The sequence below is a fragment of the Canis lupus genome, chromosome 4 (genome assembly GCF_011100685.1).
Source record: "Canis lupus familiaris isolate Mischka breed German Shepherd chromosome 4, alternate assembly UU_Cfam_GSD_1.0, whole genome shotgun sequence".
In the NCBI taxonomy this organism is placed as follows: domain Eukaryota; kingdom Metazoa; phylum Chordata; class Mammalia; order Carnivora; family Canidae; genus Canis; species Canis lupus.
Genome location: NC_049225.1, coordinates 52,545,588 through 52,570,880, shown reverse-complemented (window position 1 = coordinate 52,570,880; position 25,293 = coordinate 52,545,588). Strand labels below are relative to the sequence as shown.

At 38.5% G+C, this 25,293-nt stretch overlaps 1 protein-coding gene across 10 annotated transcripts in view; it reads right to left on the bottom strand.

Moving 5' to 3' along the window:
• Positions 1-25,293, bottom strand: part of EBF1 (EBF transcription factor 1) — a 392,195-nt gene that overhangs the window by 80,882 nt on the left and 286,020 nt on the right. For 6 of the 10 annotated variants that reach the window (XM_038534888.1, XM_038534890.1, XM_038534892.1 and 3 more), the window contains one exon: positions 15,369-15,499. In XM_038534888.1, the coding sequence (XP_038390816.1) occupies positions 15,369-15,499 (131 nt within the window). Of the gene's footprint in view, positions 1-15,368; positions 15,503-25,293 lie in introns of all 10 variants that reach the window. The other 4 variants (XM_038534887.1, XM_038534891.1, XM_038534889.1 and 1 more) reach the window with 1 other exon arrangement.

Here is a 25,293-nt window from a genome sequence, read left to right as displayed (position 1 = left end):
CTTTCACATTCACTCTCTTTTAAAACCCATCCTTGCAGGATATGTATTCCAGATGAGAAAAGCTGAAGGTCCAGCAGGTTTGACTAACACTGTTTTAAAACACTAGGAAGAAAACCAGTATCTTCTGCTTCTAAATAAGTGTTTTTCTAGAGTTCTTCTCTTATTCACTGGTTTCTATTCACCAGCTTTTCCCTTCTACCAATTTATTAACTGTTGACATTTTACAAATTTTGTTCGGCATTTTCTTCTTACTTGCATAACATTTCTTGAGTTTACTCACTGGCTCATTGAGTTAGACAGATTTCCAAATCTACACCTGTAGCTTTGATCTCTTTGGCCAAGCACCAAACTTTTATTAGCAACAGAGTAACAGACTCTCCTTGAACATGTCTAATTGCTGCCTGGATCCCAACATGACCCAAGCTAGATTTATCGTCTTACTACTTATAAACGTATTTTTTGCTCCCATGTTCCCACCCTCAGTTAAGGGAATGCTACTCCTTTGGATCATCTTTATTTTTTCTACCTTCAGTTTTTCTTTTAGTCATTTTGATTTTTCCTCCACTGACCTCCACTTGCTTTACCACTTTCTTCTCACCATTTCCTTCTTTGAGAATTACAATGGTACAATTGCCTTTGAAATGGTCTTTCTCTACTTCTACTTTTTCTGCCAGAATTATCTTCTTCAAATATGTCTTCTCATCATGTTGTTGACTTACTCAAACCCTCAAGTGCCCCCTTTACACACAGTATATAATCCAAACTCCTTGGCATAATATTCAGGGCTCTCCAGGGCCTGAGAGCCAATCTCCCTTTCTAGTTCAACTTCCCACCTTGCCTTTTTCCATTTTGGAGTGTAGGGCATGTAGATCCATGAAAACGCCACAGCCTTGCCTAACATCTTTGCTTTGTTCATTTCATTCCTTGCCTAAACATTCCCCTACTGATATTCTACTTGTTCTTGGAGACCATATACTCTCTCTTCCAATAAGTTATACTTGATCTGCTTGATCTTAAAAGTCAGAGCTATCGGCACCTTTGTAAGAATGTATATAATTATGACATTTACTCTATAACACTTAACATTCTATTTTGCTATGTGCCACGAAGATTTTCCTACACATTTTTCTCTCATTAGATAGTTCCTGAGATCAGTGACAGTCTAACTCATATTTGTATCCTCTAAAGTATTTAACTTTATGTGCTACATATAGGGTATTCCCAAAATATTTCTGAAATAAATACATAAATTAGGACAGAATTCCACAAGAGATTTGACTCCATTAGGCATAGTAATACCCATCCATAAGAGTTCACTGTTGACAATATTTAACTCTCATTCCCTAAATTTCTCTTAAAATGAATATCCAACTAGCTCAACACTCAGGTCCCTGCATGAGACCTCTAGTCAGATTTCATCTAAGGGGTAAAATAGAAGAGGATGTCTAAGGGTCTGTGACTCCTGTGAAAGGAATAAGAAGAAATAAAGGAAAGAAAAAAGGGTTATGAAAGTAACACTAAGAAAGTAGCCCACAAAAGAACAATGCTAAATGTTAACTATTTATTTCTGGACTGATGACATGATATGTGATTCATTTTCTCCCTCTTTCTCCTTATGTGGGTATGTATATATTTGTGTGTTGATCTGTGTGTGTGTGTGCTTAACAGGAAATAATCACGTAAATAATTCTGAAATAAATAAATTTGTACATTTGTAGGTATTACCTTTATTATGAGAAAAATTTTACTAAAGATCAAATGTAGAATAATATAGTTTTGTGCAATGTGTATTGCGTTTAATTATGCAAGAATTAGATATATATTTGCATGGAAAAAAAGACTAAAAGGAAAATCATCAAAGTGCCAAGAATCATTACCACTAAATTGTAAAGCCATGGGTAGTTTTATTTTCCTCTGCATAGCCTTCTGAATTCTCTCACTTCTCAACAATTAAGAGTGCATTCATATTATAATCAGAAGAAATAATTTTTAAGGGTGGCATTCTGATAAAAATATATACATGGTCTCCACAAGGCCCCAGAAGAGGCTGCCAGCACACCAAGGACTTGGGGAAGCAGGGCTCACACTCCCTCCAAGCTTCTGGTGTGAGCATTTTCTCTCCTCCAGAGTCAGAGCACAGGAGCAAAAGAGTCTTATGCTTGCCAGCCAGGTGAGGCATGCTCATGGCGAGAGATGGAGCATAGAAGCTGAGGAGGTGGCAGGGGCCTATCCTCCACAGAAGTACAAGAAACAGGGAAGAGGAGCTCCTCTGTGGATAAAGGGAGGATTGTGAAGGGCACGGAGAGGTAGATGCCCTCTAGAGAGGTAGTTTGCAAATTCTGGAAACCCAGAAGAAGGGTGTGAGAGAGGATAATTTTCTAAATAGTTTTTTTTTAATTTTATTTATTTATTCATGAGAGACACACAGAAAGAGGCAGAGACATAGGCAGAGGGAGAAGCAGGCTTCCTGTGGGGATCCCAATGTAGGACTCAATCCCAGGACCCCAGGATCACAACCTGAGCCAAAGGCAGACACTCAACCACTGAGCCACCCAGGTGCCCCTCTCTAAATAGTTTTTATAAAAGCCTCTCGTAGGATCAAAAGTAGGACCCGCATGGGAGGTAAAAGAGAGTAGCTAAGTATTTAAAAATGTTAATGGAAACACGATGCAGAATTCTGGGTAAAAAGGGCCAGTCTTTAGAATCACTTTCTTCTCTGGGAGCCAGTAGCACTCTAGCTCATACTAAATGGAGGACGGTTGTCCTCCACAGTGGTTTCTGCCACAGTGGCCTTTTCCCACATCTAACTATGTGCCAAGTGCTGCACAAGACTCCTTCAGCAATTTCCGTCCTGCAGCATTAGGGGCAGGGGTGGGCTGGCTCACAGATGTGGAAGATGAGTTTTAGGCAAGTTAAGAAATATGATGAAGAAGTGGCAAGTCTGCCTGACTGATAGCCACCATTGTACAATAAAAGTTGTTCCTCCCAACCACTGCTCATGGTTTTTCCATAATTGCTGTTATGTGTAACCTATCTCCACTCTTGACAGGATAGGACAGGTCTGCAGCTCTCCTACATCCTCCAAGATTCTGGAAGTACAGTTGGTACTCAAAATAGTCTTTTTCATTGTTGAGAAGCTATGAGAATTATTCCTCAGCAAAACAAAGAAGCAATTCCAAGATAAGCCTTTATGTGTATTTTCTAACCAATGGGACTATATGAAATAAATGCAACTTCAAGTTCCAAGCCACAAAGCCAAAAAAATAACTGAGATTACTAGAAAGCACACTAGTGATTTTTTCCTTACTAGCTTTAGGATTTAATATTTTAGAGCTTTAATCACTTTCAAAACACACATACACAGTTCAAACAAGCAAAGACTTCAAGAGAAGGGGTTAAAAGGAAAGAAAAGCTTCTTCTCTGGAGAAATAATTAACACTCAAGACTAGAAAAAGCCTAAAGTGGACTCTTGTCCAGTGGTGCAGTGGTCTTTAGGTGTCACTCACTCAAGGGTCTGGGTTCTTTTTTTTTTTTTTTAAGATTTTATTTATTAGAGAGAGAGAGAGCACAAGCAGGGGGAGCAGCGGAGGGAGAGGGAGAAGCAGTCTATCCACTGAGCAGTGAGCCAGATACCGGGCTCAATCCCAGGACCTTGGGATCATGACCTGAGCCAAAGGCAGACACTTAACCTACTGAGCCACCCAGGCACCCCCCAAGGGTCAGCGTTCTTTGTTTTTTAAAGATTTTATTTATTTATTCATGAGAGTCAAACGGAGAGAGGTAGAGACATAGGCAGAGGGAAAAGCAGGCTCTCTGCAGGAAGCCCGAGGTGGGACTCAATCCCTGGACCTAGGATCACGACCTGAGCCGAAGGCAGATGCTTAACTGCTGAGCCCCCCAGGCATCCCAAGGGTTAGGGTTCTAACATGCACTGGCCCAACCACCCATTGTCATACTCTGTGCCTCAGTTTACTCATCACTGCACTGGCCTATCTGCTCTGTGGGAGCGCTTGTAATAATGTTAAATATGCTTTGTGTTTGGATAGAGCTTCTCTAGGGACCCTAAAGCACTTTCCAGATTAATTTTTTTAATTTATGTATTAATAATTCTCACAGCATTCTCCCTCCTCCTCAATTAGGATAATAATATCCATCTCTTTTGAGAGAGGCAGGGGGTGCTGAGTGATGGACATGAAGCAGACATTTAAATAAGAAAACTGTAACATAAAAGCATAATTAAAGCTTCAAAACCAAATTGACTAAGGATTTTTAAAGAGACACTACAGTAGTATTGACCAAACCAGCAAACATATTTTTCCTCCAGTCTGGAACATTCATCTTTCTATAGTTAAATATGGTGTTTAAAATATATTATTTTCAGGAGTTCCTAAAGGAAGTTGAAATATGAAAAGTGTATATTCCAGGCAGCTATACTGGCTGAACCTCCATATTATTTCTCTATTTCCCTGAAGTGGATACAACATAAATCAGGGGATGCTATCTCCTTCCTGAGTCCCTCAGTGTATTCTGGTTGTTCCCTAATCAGAGTTCTCTGGGTTTCGTAACACAGATTTTTTCATTCCCCAGAATTGCCTGTCTCAAAGGCAGTATATGATTTCTCAGAGAACGTGAGAGAAAGCCAGTAGAGGCACTTACTGTTTCACAAACATTCTGGTTTCCTTTTGTCCTTTCAAGAAAATAACTTTAAACCAATGTTTAACAAAATATGTTGGGTCACATGAATTCACAAAGAGAAACTTTATGTATGAATGTCAGAGGAGACCTGAAACTAAAGTCTTGGAGTTGAGTTAAATGAGGAATTTAAAACCTAAGCTTTTGAATGGTCAGCAGTCTTCCTGTACACTGCCTGAAACTCCCCTCATACAGAGCTATAGATGGAGACAGAGTAGAGAGATGCAGGTATATTTTCCTATTTATTGTCTGCAACCCCAACCAGAATAAAAGGCCCATGACTAGGTGAACATTGTCTTTCTTGTTTTCACTACTATGTTTCTAGTTTTAACAGTGCGTGGGAACCAGTAGGCACTCAATAAATACTTGCTGAACACTGAAGGAATAAATACCATAATGCTATTAACCACCACTAATAATTTTGGATAAAGAGTCAATAAAGTCACTTGTGAATCTACAAAAAAGAAATAATCAATGCCATTCCACTCAAAAAACTTTTAACTAAAAAAAAAATCTGTTTACCTTTACTCCTTCCCAAAAAAACTTTAAGCTTCCTGGTATCCTCATTAAGCATTCACGAAAATATACTACCTAATTCTTCTGACCAAGAAACTAACCAGGTCCCTAAATCAATGCAGTTAATTGTACAAAACAAAACAGCAACAAAGATCATATTTCAAAATAACAGATTTGGGAGGAAAAAAGTGAAAATAAATACATTATACCTTTGGCTTTGCACGTTGATTTATTTATTTATTTTTCAGTAATTTATTTTTTAAATAAACTAGCTCTTTCCCAGGATATAAATCTTGTGCCAACTGGGCCCCATTAAAGACTGGATCCCATCCTGACCATCTGGGAGCTGGAAAAGCATTGGTGAGTTCCTGAGGTCCAGAGTATTCCAGAAGGAGAGGACTGGACACCAGGAACGCCAGCGTCTGTGGTTTGAAACTGCACAATGAGCTCTTTCTCAAAGTTTGTTTTCCTAAATTCAGTTAAGAAGGGACATCATTCCCTACTCGGGTCTGGCTTAGAGTACTGAGTTGCTGCATGTTTGTTTGAAAATTAAAATATAAAAGAAAAAGCAAAGCCAGATACATTTATGGAAGAGACTAAGTGTTTGCTATCAAAGCTGGCTGTTTGCAGGGGAGAATCTTTGCCTATGGAATTAGGAAGGAAAAATAGAAAAGCCAAAGACTGATAGATGGGATAGCAGGGAATGAACTCACTTTTCAACAAAATACTTTTAAGATCTTTCTGAGTTCCAAGAAAAGGATATTAAAACTATAAGGTACTAAACAGAGATTCATTTGAACCTTTTTTTTTTCACCTGAGTTGACATTTGCATATTGTAAACACGGATACTCGCACATAGATTCGGTAATTCCTCATTTAACATGTCCCTTCAGGAAGTGAGCTCCACAGAAAACTAGAGCCAAACCCCTTTTAATAACGTGCTACGACAGCTGCTTTCACTGGAAGTCTTTTGAGGATGCATTACCCCCATCTTGCTGTTTTAGAGAGAATACATTGAATATAATTGCCATCTCTGTCTTGATGACTCAGGGCCACTGTCATTACGAACAGTCATTAATATGCCACACAGTAATATAGTTTTGCGTCTGCTTTTTAGGTTTTCCATTTCTGCCCTTGACATTAAGCTGTCATTTCTGCTGTCACTGAGCCTGCTTCTAACAACCTGCCTCTGGTTGCTCCTTCTGATCTGCTATGATCTGGAGAAACAGATAAGATAGTTTGTTAAAAATTACTGTTCTGGTTACCCCAAAGTCTGTTATTTTCTTTTTTTTTTTTTTTTTTTTTGAGAGAGAGAGAGAGAGTTGAGGTTATAGAACAGTCTCTCTGAATAGGTGAGGTTTTACTACATTCTTATTAGATTGCTAAAAGATGGCTCTGGAGTCACACAGATTTTGGGTTAAGTCCAAGGTTTGCAAATGACCGGCTGTGGAACCTTTGGAAAGTCACTCAACCTCTCTGGCATTCAGTCCCATTACCTGAGAAGAAGGTAGGACAGCGGGAGGAGGCTAGCTATTTAATTAACCTAAGGATTCATTGACATATGCCTATAATAAGTTTAGGAGAAGGTCTCATTGGTATTAATCATTTAGAAAGTGCTAGTTTTATTATTACTTAATCTTCACCATAATCAACAGATTCACACTAATTTATATGTGCATCCTTATCACACAATAAATATATCTAAATATAAACTATCTAATCACATATGCATTAACAAAAACTAAACTGCAATCTAGCTATCTGGTACTGACACTTTGAAGCATCATTGAATACAACAGCTGCTAATAAGGACCATTGGAAGGAAGGAAGGAAGGAAGGAAGGAAGGAAGGAAGGAAGGAAGGAAAGGAGAGAAGGAGGGAGGGGCAGTGTCATTCAACATTGTTTTGAATAAATTGATATAAATTAATACCCCTGACATGTAAGGATCTGTGCCAAATAAACACTGGAAGACCAAGCTGAATTTAGCATGGATCCTGCTTGGGACAGAACATCCCCTTAAATCACAAAAGACACAAAGTTAGAAGAAACATAATATGGTACAGATAAGACCATGTAAATTTAGGATGAAGGGAAATACTCAGTATCTGAACTATAAGGGAAGATTTCACAGACAAAAGTGGCGTTTTACTGGATCTTAAAGGGCAGTCAAATATGGGCACAGAGAGAAGAGAAAAACATTGTGGAAGAAGGAATGGCATAAGAAAGGTAAGAGTACAGAGGCAAAACATCACTATGAGTATAAGGAGCTAACAACTCAGTATGAGTAAAGTACAAGTTAAGATGAATCCCAAACTAAGGAGTTGTGGTTTGAGGAAGGAGGAAGCCAATAAGGTTGGATAAGGAGGAAGGCTTTAGTTCAGACCATTAGGGAGCCATTCCAGCAGTCTACTTTGAGCACAGATATAAAATGAACACAACACTATATAGATATCCGCTTTCTTCATCAAAGTCACATGACTGCAGCCAGGTGAGAATTTTGTCTTTGATTCATATTAAAATTAGCAATGCATCACACTTGTCTGGTTTCCATTTCCAAGTGATGGGCACACACGTGTACCTCCTGAAAGCACCATAAAAAAACTAACTGAGAATGTCATCTTAAAGTTGTTTTTAACCATCCATAATTAACAACATAGAGGAGAGATTTCAAGTGCCTTAGTCATTAAAAACAAAAATATAGACTAAAGCTTTTTTAGGAATAAGGTGAGCACGGTTGTAACTATTCACCACATTAAAGAGGCCATTAGAGTATTTTTAATCTGTTTTTTTTTATTTTAAATATACTGGCTCATTTAAATGATTCCCCATAAAATAACTTGGGCTTGAAAGATGTTCTTCAAAGTCACATTCAAAGTTGAATGCAACCAGTTTGGATTGCTCCTTTTATTCCTTACAAATAAAGTTTATAATTTTACATTAAGCATCTTCCCCTTAATAGGTGATCAGTAAGTACAGGTTGCATACAGACTTGGCAACTTACATGTTTGGGAAAAGTAGGAATGCATGAATTATTTTAAATCCACGCATTTCATCAAATTTTTTTTTCTTAAAGATTTTATTTATTTATTCATGAATGACAGAGAGAGAGAGAGGGAGAGAGAGAGAGGCAGAGACACAGGCAGAAGCAGGCTCCATGCAGGGAGCCTGATGTGGGACTTGATCCCAGGACCCCAGGATCACGCCTTGGGCTGAAGGCAGGTGCTAAACTGCTGAGCCATCCAGGGATTCCCCATTTCATCAACTTTAAATTAAACTTCTACATGTAAGCCTCAATATATGTTAAATACAGGACAGAACCATTTATATGCCGTCTTTACATTATGAAATTTTAAAAGACATTTGTGATAATGTCTCTCTCTGTCTTTCTTAATTTTATTTTTTAATTGAATGGAATTGTATTGCATATAAGCGTGGTACAAATAACAGCCATTAGAATGCCAGTATCATCATGTATAAAATTTGGGAGGATTTGATAAATATAAGGAAGTTTATTAAAGGACTAAAGAAATACCATGAGAACACTGGTACAAGAGAATGCTAAATGGGGGGTGAGGTTGGTGTCTGGAGAGTTGCTCTGTAACCCCAGAACTAAGTAATAGCTAATGTATTCCCAGGACAAGTCCCTGTATGACTCTGGAGCCTCTTTTTCCTCATTTCCAAAAACAGCTGCACTTCATGACTGGAAAGGTTCCTCAAAGCCCTCAAAATTTTGTGATTCTACATGTGGTTCAGTAAAAATCAAGGCCAAACAAAAAGGCCTGGGAAACTTCCAGTGGGAACATGTATGAGTTGTAGCCATTCATTCTTTAATGTCACAGAGGAGCAAATGGTATTTTTTATTTACAATCCTTCCTCTGAGCTATGTGTACAAATGAGAATGGGAAGTAGAGATAGGAAAGAAGAAAGAAGTCAGGAACTGCATTTAAAACCTTGTTTTCCAACTTCTGGATTAAAGCAGGAAATCATTTCTCAGCCCCCAAACTGCCATTTATTTACCCAACCATATTCACCCATAGGTCTTCCCCACCCCTCATAGATTTCTCCCTTTGACTTCTCCCTATCTTTGGGAATGTAGTGGAAGAAAATATTCATCCGGGTGCAAAAGACAGCATGTAGCCCCTGTGTGAGGCTTACTGGTTCATACAATGATGAAACTGACTTCTCAATCTGAGCTAAGCGGTTCCGGCAATCTTTAAATATAGCTGCCCTGCAAAATCACGTGGCATCTAATGCCAAGTGTGCGGTGACTAAAACCAGATGCAAAATATGAGAGAAATTTTGTTCAAAGCCTGCAGTATTAAAGAATAATGGCTCTACACATTCCTGGTCTAATCTGAATAATACTCTGCAAATATTTCAGTTGATTTTCTCACATCTACCCCAGACCAATCACTTCATGACTGGACTTCATGATTTTACTTCATTAACATGAAATCCATCCACCACCAATATATCCTCCTATAAGGTGAACCCTGTAAAAAGGTTCTGTGGTCACAAAAGTCTGGGACATGTTGTAAACTTCATCTTAGGTATTCACAGTGTACGTTAATATCTCAAAAGACTTGCAAAGTCCTAGAAGAAGGACCAGTTTAATTTATTTGACTCAACATTTCCCAAACTTGCCAGGAAAAACCTTCTTCCCCTATCTCCCATGGGGTACCTGTTGATATCCCCAAGAATTGAAGTATTCCACAGAACTATCTGGAAAATGAATTAGACCAACATTGTGGTCTCAGGTTTATACCAGATACCAGAACCTGAAGTGTAGAGGCTAAAAAAAAATTGACTAAAGATATATCAATAGGGAGATCCAACTTTGTAGCTAATTAAATGGTTTTGATGAAGTCCAAAGAATCTTTTTGCAAATAAACATGATAGTTGTATATTACAAGTTTGTTGTAAAAGTAAAGCACAATAGTGGAAGAAAAGAAGCTACTTGCTACCCATCTTCACTTCGTGCTTCTTACTTTGAAGGGACAGTCAGGGGAGTAAACTCTAGATAAAGGAATTATAAAATTATAGCTGATTTCAAAGAGGATTTAGTCTAAGCCCCTCATTTTCAGATGGGGAAACTAAGGCCCGATGACCAACACTAACTAAAATCTAGGTCCTCTGATTGAGCAACAGAAAGACTGCAATTAATACCCAAGTCTCCTGACTAGCTCCTTGCCCGCTGCCACCTCATGCAATCTCAACTTTTGCTTGGATGATTGTCTGCATGAAGTTCCCTTCATCCTCTGCTCCTCACCAATCTCACCACTGTACTTTCTTTACAGGCATCTTAAATACCTTAAGCTGTATAAATTCTCCCAGAGATTTCAGTGATTAAATCAAAGGATTGTCAGAGCCTAAAATGCCCAGCACAGAGATCCATCCGTACATAACAGAAGCTTGACTGTTATTTGAACAGTCTACTTCTGACCATACCATTCTCTGTGCTTTCTAGAACCTTGCCTTGAATTTTAAGCTAGTAATTTAACACTGGATTATAAAAATATATTATGTAACTCCCTAATTTGTTTCATAGGAGCAAGGTGCTGTTCCAAATAAAACACCAGATCCCACAAAGCCTAATTTTGATTACCCGTAGTAACTATCCCAGTGCTAGACACCAAGAGGCAAGCCAAGCAGTACTCATGGCTTAGCAAATAGAGGTGTTCAGGAGTTATTAACATAAGTATTAGCTCTACAAACCAGAAGCAGGAGCCATTCCCCTCCTCCAAATCACGTGTTATGGGAAAAGCAAAAACAACCAAGTATATCTCTGATCAAGAAAAAACTCAACCCACATTAATCATGAGCACACATCAGCTCTGTTGATTTTCCTGGGTTTATATATCAAATACTACAAAGATTTTTTTTTTTTTTTGGCAAATTTTTTGGGTAAAGGCAGGATACAAAGCACAAGAGTATCAGTATGATAATTTGCTTTCTAGAAAGACAGAGAGGAAAAAGGCCAAGAATCAAAAAGGAAGAGTAACAAAGATGGCAAACCAAATTCACAGGAAAGTCATGTAGTTCACCCCAAACTTGGGAGCTCACAGACAGCAGAGCTGAGGTAGGAGCAATGGAGTGCCACCTTTCTTTTTCCCCAACCCTCAGGCGGCAATCAGTGAGCTAAACTGAATCACTCATTTGCAAAAGATTGGGTTAGTAAGGAAAGAGCACAGATGAGGGTAAATTAAGCCAGCCCTATTTTCTCTCACTCTTTTAAAAATTCTTAAGCTAAAAAAAGATTCCAACTAATAACATCAGCTGCTAATCTAAAATGTTATCTGCTTGTCCTGGCCCACCAGCCTGCTTCCTGAGTGCTTTGGGCTATAGGATGAGGAAATGGAGAAGAGATAAAAGTCTATTTAAAATCAGAAGTACTAGATCTTAGAGGTGGCATAACCTCAAGAGATCACGTGGCCAGGGGACAAAAAGTCAGATAGATAGGGGTCCTATCTAGAGATGTGACCCAAACAGGTTAACCGTCCTGCCAAGTTCTCTTATGTCAACAAGGAAGAGGTTGTCTTCTGCCCCTGATGCAGGGCATGTATCCTTCATAAAGATAAATTCTTCCTAGAAGCCAATGGCTCCATCTACAAGCCTATACAACTAGAATATGAAGGGATAGCTCTTACTTCTCTGCATCCCAAGTCTACCACAGCCTGGAAGGCGATAATAACTATTAAGATACCCACCCCTGCCTCACCACAGTACAAGGCATCAATGGCAACGGTGAGCATTACACCTTATCTGATGTGTTAAAACACTAGGGTAACAATTTTGGCATAGGCTAAATAATGGACAGTTTAGAAGATGAGGCCTGGGAGTTGGGCTGCCTGGGTTCAAATTCCACCTCCATCCTCTGAACGTGGAGCAGCTGATTTAACTTCCCCAAGCCTCAATTTCCTCATCAGTAAAACAAGAACAACATAGTAGACAGATGTTGTGATGGTCACATGAGAGCCACACCAAATACTCAGCATGGTACCTGGCAGGAACTAAGTAATCAGTGAATGTTAGCTGAATATTAGTCATACTCTACATTTTTCCACCAACCTTTCACAGATATCGTCTTTTAAATATTCACAGTACTGAGTGAGTTCTGATTCTATCCCATGGAAGCCTGTAGAAATGGCCCCAGACCTGGCTGATATTTTTTGCCTCTACCAAAATGAAAGGCACATATGTAATTTTATGTGATTAAAACCCACCGAAGTTACTACTACTATTACTATTACTACTTCTACTACCCTATTACCTGGATTACTATGCATGTTTTTTTCTTTCTTCTATTTCTGTGCTTCTTTCCTTTCATATGTGTTCGTTTGCTCTCTCAGTAACTTGGGCTTTAATTCTTTTTGTAAAAACAGCCACTGTGATACAAATGCATCTCTAGAGCTATCTGTGTGATGATGGGCAAATTTCTCAACCTCTCCTACACTAAGTTTACTCGTGTATATCTAACACAGGGCTACCATGAGGATCAAATAATTACCTACACATGGTAAACCCTTTGTAAATGTGAGCTATTTCTCATTATTACACAATGGATTTTTGGATTTGAAGCAGTACCAAATTATCTCTCCATCCACTAAAAGTCATGTCTGTCAAATAGCCTGTATGAAAATCTAGATATATAAATAGTTTAAAATATTTATAAAAAGTTCACCTCTGCAAGGCTCATTTTTTCTTAATGTCAAGACTATTATAATAACAACCTAAATTAAAATCCTCCACCCAGACACCCAAACTAATGTTATAGAGGATTTACTTATTTTAAAATAATATCCACATTTTGGAAATTCCTGGTAGGTTTGCACTGGGAAAGGGTCATAGTTGATTTATGACATAGTCACACATGAGAGCAGTTTGGGAGGAGGAGGTGGCCAAAGAAGGAGCATGCATTCCCCAGCCTCACCTCCTAGTTGGATCCATTAAGATCCACCGTGAGGGGTTTCTGGTACATGCAAGACAGTGGCAGTGGACACACTGAAGAAGGAGGAAGACAAAGGTATGGCTTTACTGGGGTATTTTTTTTTCATAATTTGTATTGATTTTGTCATATGGAAACAGATACTTGGAAGCAATCTGGATTAGTCTAAATTAGAATTTTGTCTTTCTTACCTTTTCCCAAGAGAGGGCAAGAATGTGGGCAGACAGAGAGGAAACACAAGGACCGTGACTAGGAACAAGGTGGAAGTACAAATTAATGATCTCCTGGTATGTCAAAGCCCTTGTTCCATAACCAATGTAGTGTTGGGCAAAGACAGACACAAAGCTTTAAAAGAAACTTCAGACTAACCCACTTTATTCTCAGAGGTTCAGTAAGACTTACTGCCAATTCTGAGTCCCACTTCTCAGGTCTCTATAATATGGAGCAAGAAGTCCATATTATATTTATTCTTCCCCTCTCCCAACTTCCAGGATAAGCAACAGAATTAGGGATAGAAAGGGATGAATTTATAGCTTACAAGACCTGGGAGAAGCTGTCCTTGGGAGGAATGCTGTCTCCAGCAGGGATGAAGACACCAGACTAGCAGCAAAATATGCCATGTATGTGATGCTTCTAATTTTACAACCCAACGTTCCAACAAAGAATGGGGTACAATTGGCAGCAGGAGCTCAATCCACTTCTTGTGCCTGGGATGTTCCATCCAACTTGGACAACAATTAGTTTGGTGGACTGAGAAGCCCATCCCTGATTCAGTTTTACAAGAGCTTTGATTCTCTGGCCAAGTGCATGCTGCTAGTTGGCGGCATGGGAAACACAAAAGCAATGGACCCACAGGCTGACAAGAGGCTGGCCCGAGTGAGTTACTGGCAGTGAGAAGTGCACACAGAAGGCTTAAAAAGAAAGACCGGCTCTGCTTTGGAAAGATAAAAATACTCAAAGATCACAGTCTTTACTCTGCTTACCTCTGTGGCCTGTCTAGAGAGAAGACACAAAGTATCTAGATGGTCTAAACAGTGGTGTCATGGGAGGACAGCCAGGAATGGAAATAAAAAATCTGAGTTCTAGCTCCTGTTCTGCTACTGACTTCTGTGGCTGCATACATATGATCCATACTTCATGGGCTTCCAGTAGCTGTTTGGGGGTTTTGTAACTATATATCTAACTCTCAGCCTTAGTGTCTTTATCAAGAACAGATTAAGGCTAAGAGTATTTATCCCATGCTGCAGAGGAAAGGATTGAGATGATCTGTGTCAATAACTGAGCACAGTGCCTAGTTACAGAAAGTCTCAATAAAGTTTAGTGATTCACACAACTGCTTGTAAAACAAACAGCATGGACAAGATCAGTGGTACCTTATGGGCCTAACATGAGTTTTATTCTAAACTTTGGGGAAGTGAAAGAGAAGGAGCTCTGGGCACGCTGGATGAGAAATCCAGGCTCAAAACATAGAAAGAAAGCAAAGGCAAGTTTTCCACGGCATCTATATAATAGTGAGGTTCATGTTTTATAATCTTGAGCTAATGTTGATTATTGCTAGACAAGTCAACTGGCAGGTTAAAATAATGATCACAGTGCTTAGGAAGCACTATACACACAGAACAAAGTCATTTTCACATGGTTGTGGTCACATACTAAGATGCCTGTGAGCTGTAAATTCCTAGGGCTGGAACAAGCCTTTGGTTCTTCAAGGGTGTCCTGGGAAATCACTCATTCTTGGATGAAGAATCACTGAATAAGTCAAGATCCATCTACACCTGCATTGTTACTGTCATATGAATGGTGTTCCTTGAAGATGGGCCTACAGTAGATCCCATCTACAACTATTCACAGATTATCACCTTGTTAAAGTTTGAAGGCTTTTCCTCTATATTTTGTGACTTTGGATCTCCTTTCCAATTTCCAATGTACAATAGGGCCTCCTCACCATGGCTAGCATAAGAGGACAAATGACAAAACAAAAACAAAGCTCTCCTGGTGCTTACGGGCCAGAGGATGGAAGTCATTCCAGTAGAGAGTGGCACTTCCAGGTATACCCAACCCAGGTCCTCTACTTTCCCAGAGTTCTGCAGACTAGAGCTGGCCCACCCAGGGTGGCACCACGAAATTCTACACACACTCTATTAGAAATTCAAGTGTAGACAGTATCCTCAACTAGACCAAGCTATTAGATATTAATGTTCAGACAACACCTACCTCACTCCAGACCAGCATGGTACCGAATATGACCTGTAACCCATCAAAGAAATTGTCCCCTATGATGATCACAGTCGCGCCTCCCGTCGTCCATCCTTCACTCGGGCTGATGGCTTTGATACAGGGAGTAGCTGCTTTTCAACACACATGAAAAAGAGAAGGAGTCTGCTGTTAGAACCAAACTTTAATGATGGAGACTTGAGAAAAAGAAAAAAAAATATATCTTTTATCTTTTCACTAACAGAAAGTCCCCCAAGATCTCAGCATTTCCTAGCTGCTTTAGGACCTGAAACCTAAGGGTGCAATTTCAGTTTTTAAAAGCTTTTTTTTTTCATTGTTTCTATTGACATACATATATTTTGCCCAATTATTTTCAAACCTGAAATCTTATGAAATAAAACACAGAAGCAAAATTTAATTTGTGAGAAGCTAAAAATAAAAAAAGAATGGGTGGCTTTTTGGAACACACTGGAGACCTTATAGAATTGCTTCATAATTAGACATTCTTCCCGAAAAGAAAATCGATACATTTTTAGATAAGCATTTCTGTCCAAAGGGAAGTGAGAAAGAAAGGCCGAAACAAGAAAATATTCTTGCTCCGTGCCTTCTATCTGTAACACTAACACAGCAACATTCTTCATTAGTAGTCATTAAGGTTTTTCTCAACCAATATCATGAATCCCATTTTATAGATGTAAAGTATGCAGGTCACCCAGGGTGAATTATGTAACCAAATAGCTGTCAGGGCTGAACCACAGAAAGTCCCATGACCTTTGCTGTGTTGCCATTTCCAGGCATAAAACTCTTAAATAGACTTTTTAAAAATTTCATATCTCTTCTCTTTCCACTATAAATGGCCCTTGGAGGTGGGAAATTATTCGCAAATACTATGATTCCAAACAGACTAGAGGTGGCTTGCCTGGTGAGCATGGCGTACTTTCAACAGAATTGCTAGGCATAAATGTAATTGTAGGATTATGTTTTTGAAATGTCTCAGAAGGCACCAAGGGTTCTTAACTCCATGATGCCATGTTGTTATTCTCATGATTACTTTTATGAACAAGAACAAAGCAAAATTCTAAAGCTAGGGAGATATTTTGCAAGGAGAGGAAACAAGACCCTTCTCTTTAATAAACAGTTTATTAAGTATCCAAGACTGACTTTCCAAATATTGAAGCCAATGGGAGCACCAGTTAATTTTAATGGGAATAAGCTGGGGAAAAAAACTATTGGGCTTTGTCAAATTTGGCAAAATATCACGCTTTAACTTTTGCAAGAAGAAAAGAAAATATAAAGCCTAGCCCAGTGGGACCATTGCTCACGTGCCACCACACAAACAAGTAGAATGGGTTTGATTTTGATTCAAATTCATCTTATAAAATAGCACAGAGAAATTAGGAAATATCCAAACTAAACATTTCATGTTGGCTGAACTCATAGTAATGCATTTACAACTAAAACTGGGCAGTTCAGATGCCTTTTCTCCCTTCACTTTCTCCCAAAAACAAAATAATTAATCAAGAAAATGTAAATGATTCATGACTTGAAAATTTTTGTCCAATTTTTAACACACATAAAGATTGTGATCAATGCTCCACAGGCACAGGACTTTTTCTTAAGCAGAATTTTTCCTTAAAAGTAAAGATGTTTAAATGCATGCTTGAGTATTCCCAAACCAATGATAGCATACGACGCATGACTTCAAGAAATTTATAAGAGAAATAAAGCACATTTAAAAACTATATAGAATTCCTAAAATAAAAGCAGTTTGGAAACATTCTAGTTAATGTCTCAAAATTTCAATTCTTATTTCTAAGTCAGAGTACTTAGTTGCTAAAGTAGGGTAGAAAGGGAGCCATATCTCCAAATACTTCTGAGAACAGGATCTTGGTTTAACTGAACTTGTCTGTTCAAAGAGACTTGCCTAATGACAGAGTGTGAAATCCAATGGTATGATTAAATAAATGCTCACCATGTGACTACTCTCATAAACAACAAAACAGTTGTTTAGGGTGTTTATTATCTGTATTAACTTTCTTTTAATTTTTAAAATTTTATTTTTGTAATCATGCAAATTTCTTTGGATAAGTATATTTCTTTAGATATTTCTTAAAATAAGTATGGATCTTTCAGGCTTACTTATCATTGTACAAAGGAGGCAGAATGGTGTTGGTCTATCTCTGAGAGACTCTCCTATACTAAAGACAATCTGTTAGCATGGTCAAGCTGGTTTTAGACTTGGTCCTCTCCCACTTCTTTCCATTTGTTTTTTATAGGATAAAGAAGGCATGTAAGTGTCTGTATATATATGTGTGTGTGTGTGTGTGTACATATGTGCTTTCAAACACTTCCTAAGGAAAGTGATAATGTTTTCAAATTCTGTGAGCAATAAACCAGAAACAAAGCTAAGTGTCAACTAGCCAGAGGAAAGAAAGATCATCAAGCTTCCAGAGATAAGCTGGTGAGGAGACAATATGTGACACCATTTTCTTAGCTTTCTGGTGAATAAAATAGGGGGTATTTCATGAAAACAGTGACGTACCCCTTGGTCCATCCTACCTCTATACACAACGATCCATTGTTCTATCTTAGAGACTAGATGTCATTCCTAGAACAAGTTAGTTATGTAGACCTTTGTAAAGCTGGGCTTCAAGGCATTCTAAAGGTGCTTCTATACATCTGTGTGGCATAGCAGTCTTGAGGGGAAACTCTGTGGTATTTCCCCACTGGAAAATTTGGAAAATATGTAAAGGACTCATGTGCCGTTACACCGATGGGGGGTGGGTGGGCAAAGAGATGTTATTGGCATTTAGTGCCAGGAAGTCAAAGATGCTAACTATTCAACAATGCAGGGGATAGTTCCGCCAAATGAAGAACTCTAAAGTGTCAATAATGCAAGGTAGAAGACACTGTGACTAGCTAAGCAGATCAGGCCTGAGAGCAGTTGTTAACACTCACAGATCCATACAGGCCAAGGCAAAACTACAAATGAATACAGCAGCTCAGAGTCTCAGAACAAGCATGAGATGGATGGCTCCTGATGCCAAGAATTGGAGAAGTTCTAGCCACTGGTATCCCCACACCAGTGCTTGCCCAGTGCAGTTTGGGCTTCTGATCTTTTGAAAGAGGTTGAGAACCAGATTTTTATGTGAATTTCCCAATCTCTAAATGCTGGCAGCTAATTCAAATTTTTTAAACTTACAGGTGGTAAACAAAATATTTATCATCTAACTTTAACTCCTAGGCCACCGTTTTACCCCTTTATCTTAGTCACAAACAAACTTGCCAGAGTAAAAGCAGTCCAGGAAATACTTGCAAATGTGCCTACCACTACAGGTACCCAAAAGTTCGCTGCAGTATCCACAGTAAAAAATCCAAGCATCTAGGTGCCTCCAATAAGAGAGTGGCCAAATAAATGATGGTATATCCATACTACAGAGTATTAGGAATGTCATTTGAATGGATGGAAAAGATTTTTCCAAACTAACATGGAAAGATGACAAAGTATGTTAGTAAGTAAAAAAGCAATTGGTAGTCTAATGAACAGTGTGATCCTGTTAACTTAAAAAAATGACATATATGAGCCCATAGACACACCTGTGTTTGTGTGTATGTAGTTACATGTGAACAAAGATCTGGAAGGATGTATAGCCACGGTCTCCAGTGGGTCCATATGAAACACAGCAATGTGACTGCAATGGGGCTGAGGGGGCAAGGAGACCATTAAATTTACTCTTAAAAACGTGGTATGGTTTGAATATTTTCCATAAACACACATTAAGGTAATATGTTATCATAATAAAAATTAAATAACAGCATTTAATTTTGTAAGAGATAAAGGTTGTACTATTTAGAACAAATTGATACTAATTTAAAAAAAAAAAAAAAAAGGTCCAGCTGTGCTGATTAACAGATCCTGAGCCTCTCCTCTCTTCTTTCTGGGTAAGCTTTACTCTGAGAAAGCCCAGATCACATCTGAAGTAGCCAAGGACTTGTTTTTCTTTCACTCAGGATATCCAAAAAGACACAGAGAGGAAGAAAGGAGAGATCATTTTTAATAGTCATGGTGGATGTGTTCAGTAGAATTTGAAGGTGAGAATATTTACAAATGAATTCAGTCCAACCCAAGAGTGTAATAATCAATACAATTCTATCTCCATGAAAATATTACAAAATTGGGGAAGGGAGTGGATTTGATTGAATACAAAACCACTTTCACCAGCCAAATCTTGATTTAATTAATAAAAGATTCTTCTTCACCAAGGAATTTTCACACTCTTGGTAACCACAAGGACAGAGAGTCAAATCCTGGTTCTAAATCTCATTAAAAATAAAAGTTGAAGTTGATTTTTTTTGGTCTTTTTTTTTTTTTCTTTTTTACCTCTTCCCCCACCCCCAACAGCCACCAAAGTAGAGGAGATTTTCTTTCCTTCAAACTATGACAATAACATGATTACCCCACCACAGTTTAGCATAATGGCTCTGAAATGCTCGTGGCACATTGCAGAGTTAAAGTGGAAATTATTAGGTAGCTCTTCTTTGTTATAATAATGATCACTCCACAAATAAAAGCTCTTCTCCCAAAGGTACTGCAAGGCACAAAATGCTAATTCTGAAGATTATGTGTGTGCTTTTATTAAATATTACCATGCCCTGCCTGTTTGAGGGCTTCTCTGCTCTGATTGTTTTATGAGTACCATGTTAATGTCATTCCCATCTTGCTAGCAGCAGGCACACATTTTAGCGTTTGTATGAGAGTTGATCAAAGGCCACGTGCTGGGGGAATTGCTGAGAAAACACGGACAAGCGATAAAAATCTAACAGATTAATTGGTTTAAATTTCATTTCAGGGTGTTGAACTTTGGCTCGGGACTCTAATACTACACCGTGAGTCAGGGCCTAATTACCAGATTTCCAATTTGCTTCTGAACAATGGTCGTGGTGAGAAGAAAAAGAGAGGGAAGAATGAAAAGAAGAAGAAAGAAGAAGAAGAAAAGAAAGAAAGAAAGAAGAAAGAAAGAAAGAAAGAAAGAAAGAAAGAAAGAAAGAAAGAAAGAAAGAAAGAAAGAAAGAAAGAAAGAAAGAAAGAAAGAAAGAAAGAAAGAAAGAAAGAAAGAAAGGAAGGAAGGAAGAAGAAAGAGAGAGAGGGAGGGAGGGAGGGAGGGAATCATTCGGTCTCCAGTACATATTAACTACTAATGCTCTGTGTGTAGACGATCCAGAGCATTTATATTTCCTTCCAATGGCCACAGAAGGCAGAAGAAATCACAGATGCCCTCAGCAGTTTAAAATTCTCTGATTTACAGAATCAATGTTACAAGATTCAAGTGCCTGCTCACTCGCATTGGAAGCATCAGGCTCTTTATAGCAAGGTAAATTTGTAAGTTAAAATTGTGCCTTAGCCTCCAATAGAAATGATCTATTTCATTGATAGAAAGCAAGTGCCAGGAAAGCCATGTTTACCTCAGGGTTTATGGGTGGCCTTGGGAATAAGGGTTAATTGAGCTCAGAGGTGCCTGCCCATTGAGGTGAATTAGTGGTGTGTGCCGCTATCAGCAGGGTCCTGGGGCTGCTCTTACTTTTGCCTCCGAAATCTTTGTACTGTGATCAATACTTCAGTTGTTTGGAGTAGCAGTGTAGATGACCTGGGTGCAAGATTTATTATCTCTTATCTCCAAAATGAGGCTTTGTGACAGTTGTTCTTTTACAGAAGCCTCATTAGAGATGTATTGTTTGGCTCTTTTCTCCATTCCTGTATTTATATGTGCTGGGGAAACAGCATTTCATCAGTTGGTAAAATGTATAAATTTAGAAATGTTCTAATCCCATTCTAAACCTCAAGATAAAATTCCACTAAAATGGATATTCAGCTCATTTTCTATTTCTATTGTGTACAGCATATGAAAAGATGTAAACTCTCCTTTTCCAGCATTCTGTTAGCCAGAGCTCTCTATTAATGAGCATTTTGATGGAGCAGATAACTGATGCTTACAATGGAGGTGACGATGCTGGCACTAGTCCTTAACTGGCTCCTGAATAAAGACAGAAAGATGCAATTATGTATGTTAAGTTGTTTTAACATCCAGAGTATTATGGTATTTGCAAATGGGCAACAGCTCCAGCTGTTCAAATTCCACCTCTCTCACTCAGTGAGACCTTGAAGCAGTCACTTAGCCTCTCTAAAGGTCTCCCCCCTCGAAGCAGTGGTTTCTGCTCACAGACTTGTGGCAAAATGCAGGTGTCTGCTGGTGTTTTGTTGTTTTCCTATGGGCCGGGCACATAGCATGCTAGTTGCTGCTATAATAATTATCGTTATCACCAGTTCCCCATTAGTGAGAGTTTATTTATTCACTAGAATACCCAATAGTCTCGTCATTCCAGGTTGTGTAGTTTTCCTAGGAACTTCCAATCCCGTCACTTGCTAACCTAGCCAGCTACATTTACTGAAGAGGTGGATTTGGCATCAGTCCCTACAAGGTGCAATGGTTTGGGTTTTTTGTTTGTTTGTTTGTTTGTTTGTTAAGGCTCTCATTTGCCTGGAATGAATATAAATGGTGATCTTTTCAGAAATAAGGAACTGACTTTACTGTTGTTGTCCCAAATTTTTGAGACTTGTGAAAACCATGAACTCACCCCATTCCTGTAGGATACCTGTGACTTCATATAATCTCAGGCCTTTAATCCCTGTAGCTATTGGATTTTGGTGAAGCTGTGTTTGAGAGCAGGCCTGTCCCAAAGATCGACAGAACTCAAAGTACTCCTACGTGGACTCAACACACACATATCTGCCTTTCATGTTAAGTCAAAACAATTGCTCTTGCTGCGTATTTTAACTGAAATGATTACTCTCTTGACTACTCCCAGATCAGCAGCATCAACATCTGCATATTCTTTGATCCTGAAAACTGGCAGCTACTGGCCAGGGAGGAGGACAAGCAGAAAGTTCTCCCCTAGTGGGAAGACTGACCCTCTATCTTTTTACCATGTACAGGATGTAAAACTGTTCCGGGTTCACCAACCTTCCAACTGGATGCCTTGGAAACCCACAGCAGTCATAATGCCCAACCCAAACCCTAGCACCAGCAGGTGCAAACCTCACTGTCAGATTGCTAACCTCACCACAGACTCCTAGTCAGCTAGTAAACAAATACACATAGCTCTCGAATACAAATAAACAAATAAATAAAACTCTTGAATTACTAGGTTTATTTCTGCCTTCTTTTATTTTTTTTCAGTAATTGCTTTATGCAGTTAAGCATTTTATTGTTTTAGTAGGGTCTTCATTTTGTTTTGTTATTGGTCTGCATTTATTACCCCATCCACTAGCTCATCTAGATATTACTTGGCAAAGAATAATATATTATATATGCAAAGAGATTCTGCCTCTGTGTGTGTGTGTGTCTGTGTGTGTGTGTCACTTTGAAGAGAAATGTAACCCATGATACAGAGATTTCTCAGTACCAGATGCAATTAAATCTATTAAATATTAAATGAGGAGATTGAGAATTTCAAGTGTTTTTCATCCTTTATTCCAAAATGACTTTATTTGGCAAAGCCCTTCATTTTGACAACACTAATGGCTCTCACAGAAAAGGAGAAGAGAAAAAATTCATAGTCAGTGGATGGAAACGTAGTTCCAACATCCATCTACATTAACACAGAGTTAACCTAATGTGAATATCTAGGTGTATCTCAGTTTAGCTAAGTTCCAAGCTATGCCGTTTGCTAAATGCAGAGCAAGCCCAAATAGGAACCATTAGCTTTCTGTTTAATTTGCAGCTTTCTTACTCTATACTGAATCAGCAAAATTTTTCAACAATCAGTGGACATAGACCTGAGCAAGGGAAGGACAGAAATCCTAGTGCAACAACTGTAATCTAAACATTTTAAGGCAAGCACTTTTAGATTTCTGAGTTTGTCTATCTGAGATCCATAACTCTGCGCAGGTTCAGTAACAGGGTTATTTAACAATTTAGCAGTGAAAAATCTTGACATTTTGATGTACCTGTAACTTCTAAATTGCACTTGAAAGACTTGTTGAAGGCTTTTTGATTCAATGACATGCAACACAGCATTGTTTCATAATATGCAAAAATTGTTTGTTAACACTTCGGAAGCTCAGAATTTTATAACTCAAGGAGGTGAGAATGTGCTGTTTTCCACTTCATGTTTGATCTGCCAAATCCAAAATTAAAATGTACAAAATATTAATCCTACAACAACTAACGGCAAATAACTGCCACCAGGGTTTTTTTTTCTTTTCTTTTTTTCTCTTGTTCTATGATCATCAGCCACACCGTTGGAAAAAAAAATTATGGTGGAAAGTGAGATAACCCTCAAAATGAATTATTCATGGATCCAATTGTGATATTTGTTGCAACAATAGTAAATTCACTTGCCTCTGATTATACAATAAGTAAATAACTCTTCCTGACAAGGAGAACTTTCATGCACAAAATTATTTTTAGCCTAATTCTCCGTATTATCCTGTTATAAGAAAAGTTCTAGATATGAAAGCTAGGGAAGAAAGGGAAATGAAAATAACTTTCCAAAAATGGACAGCCAATACTGTGAAAAGAGGAAACAATTTACAGGTTAAAAAAAAAAAAAAAAACATGGAAGTGCTTCTTCAAGGAATACTCAAGTCTTTATTCACAGGCAATCTTCTTGGGCCTGGAAAATCATAAAGTCAAATATGAGCAAGTCTAGTGGAAAATCTGTGATGTTAATCTTGGCTGGAGTCGTATTTTTAACAGGCCTTGAATGTGTGTGCCGGATTATCCAGATGGTCATACAGGAATCGGCCTGATAGGATTAAACCTTTATGCTGAACTCTGCTCCATCTGTTCGCCAAGGTTTGCCTTTCCTTATCTGAATATGAATTTTTAGCCGCCTTGTGTCTGGGAGCCGGACTAAATTCAACATTGAAAACATATCTGTGTGCAGATAATTTAACATTTCATTAGTTAGTCTCAGTTGAGATCAGCTTGGTCTTGTTCTCAAAAACATTTTTGCAAAGAATTTACCTAAGAAGGAATTTAAAACTATGTAGGCTCTTTCATTATTGTTGTAAGAGGCTTTAGTCTTTCTCCTACTGAATTCTAGGACTCATTCAAGTCACTGTCATAGCACGAGTTTACACTGATATTTGCCCATAAAGATATTTGCCCATAAAGGTCAAAAAGGAAGACTTGGTATTCTCTCTGCAGAGTCTATGAGAAAAGATGATATACACTTCAGACTCGATGAATGATCCAAGCAGAATATTCACGTATGTTTTTTTTTTCATTACAAGAAGATTGGTATTCATCCTCATTTGATAAAATGAGCTACCATAGCCATTTCTATCATTTTCAGGAGAATCTCCATGTTTTTCAGGAGGCTTTTTTTAAGGGGCAGGGGTTTGTAACTCAGAGTTTCATCTTGAATGAAACAGGCTAATGTCTATTTTGCTCTCCTGTGCATACATCCCTAGAAGAGGTGAAGTTACTTATTTTTCAGCTGGAAAAGTAGGCTGGGGCAAGTTTCAGGCCAGAGGCCAGTAAGTAACCAATAAGCCAGAGCCTGATAGATGGTGCTGGGGTTTCCAACCCTGTGACAAAGGAAAAGGGAGGAAAGGGAGGGCTGTGACTGCTGGGCTCAGCAAAGCAGACAACATGCAAGTGAATGAATAAGTTCTGCAAAAGAAGGATCTTTTAGAATCCTCCTTTGGGGCTGGTTTATGGCAATGTGATCATCAAATGTGCTCAACGTAGGCTTGTGATGGAAACAACTTAAGAGACTGCAGCCTGAAGAGCTTGAGTCTTAAGATATAAGATCCCTCTAGCAGTCTAGGAGGGCTCCACTGTTTTCCATAATCCCCTTGGTAACATTGGCTCTTGGCCTTATGCCATCATAAATGGTAGGGGCCAGCAGCTCATCAAAA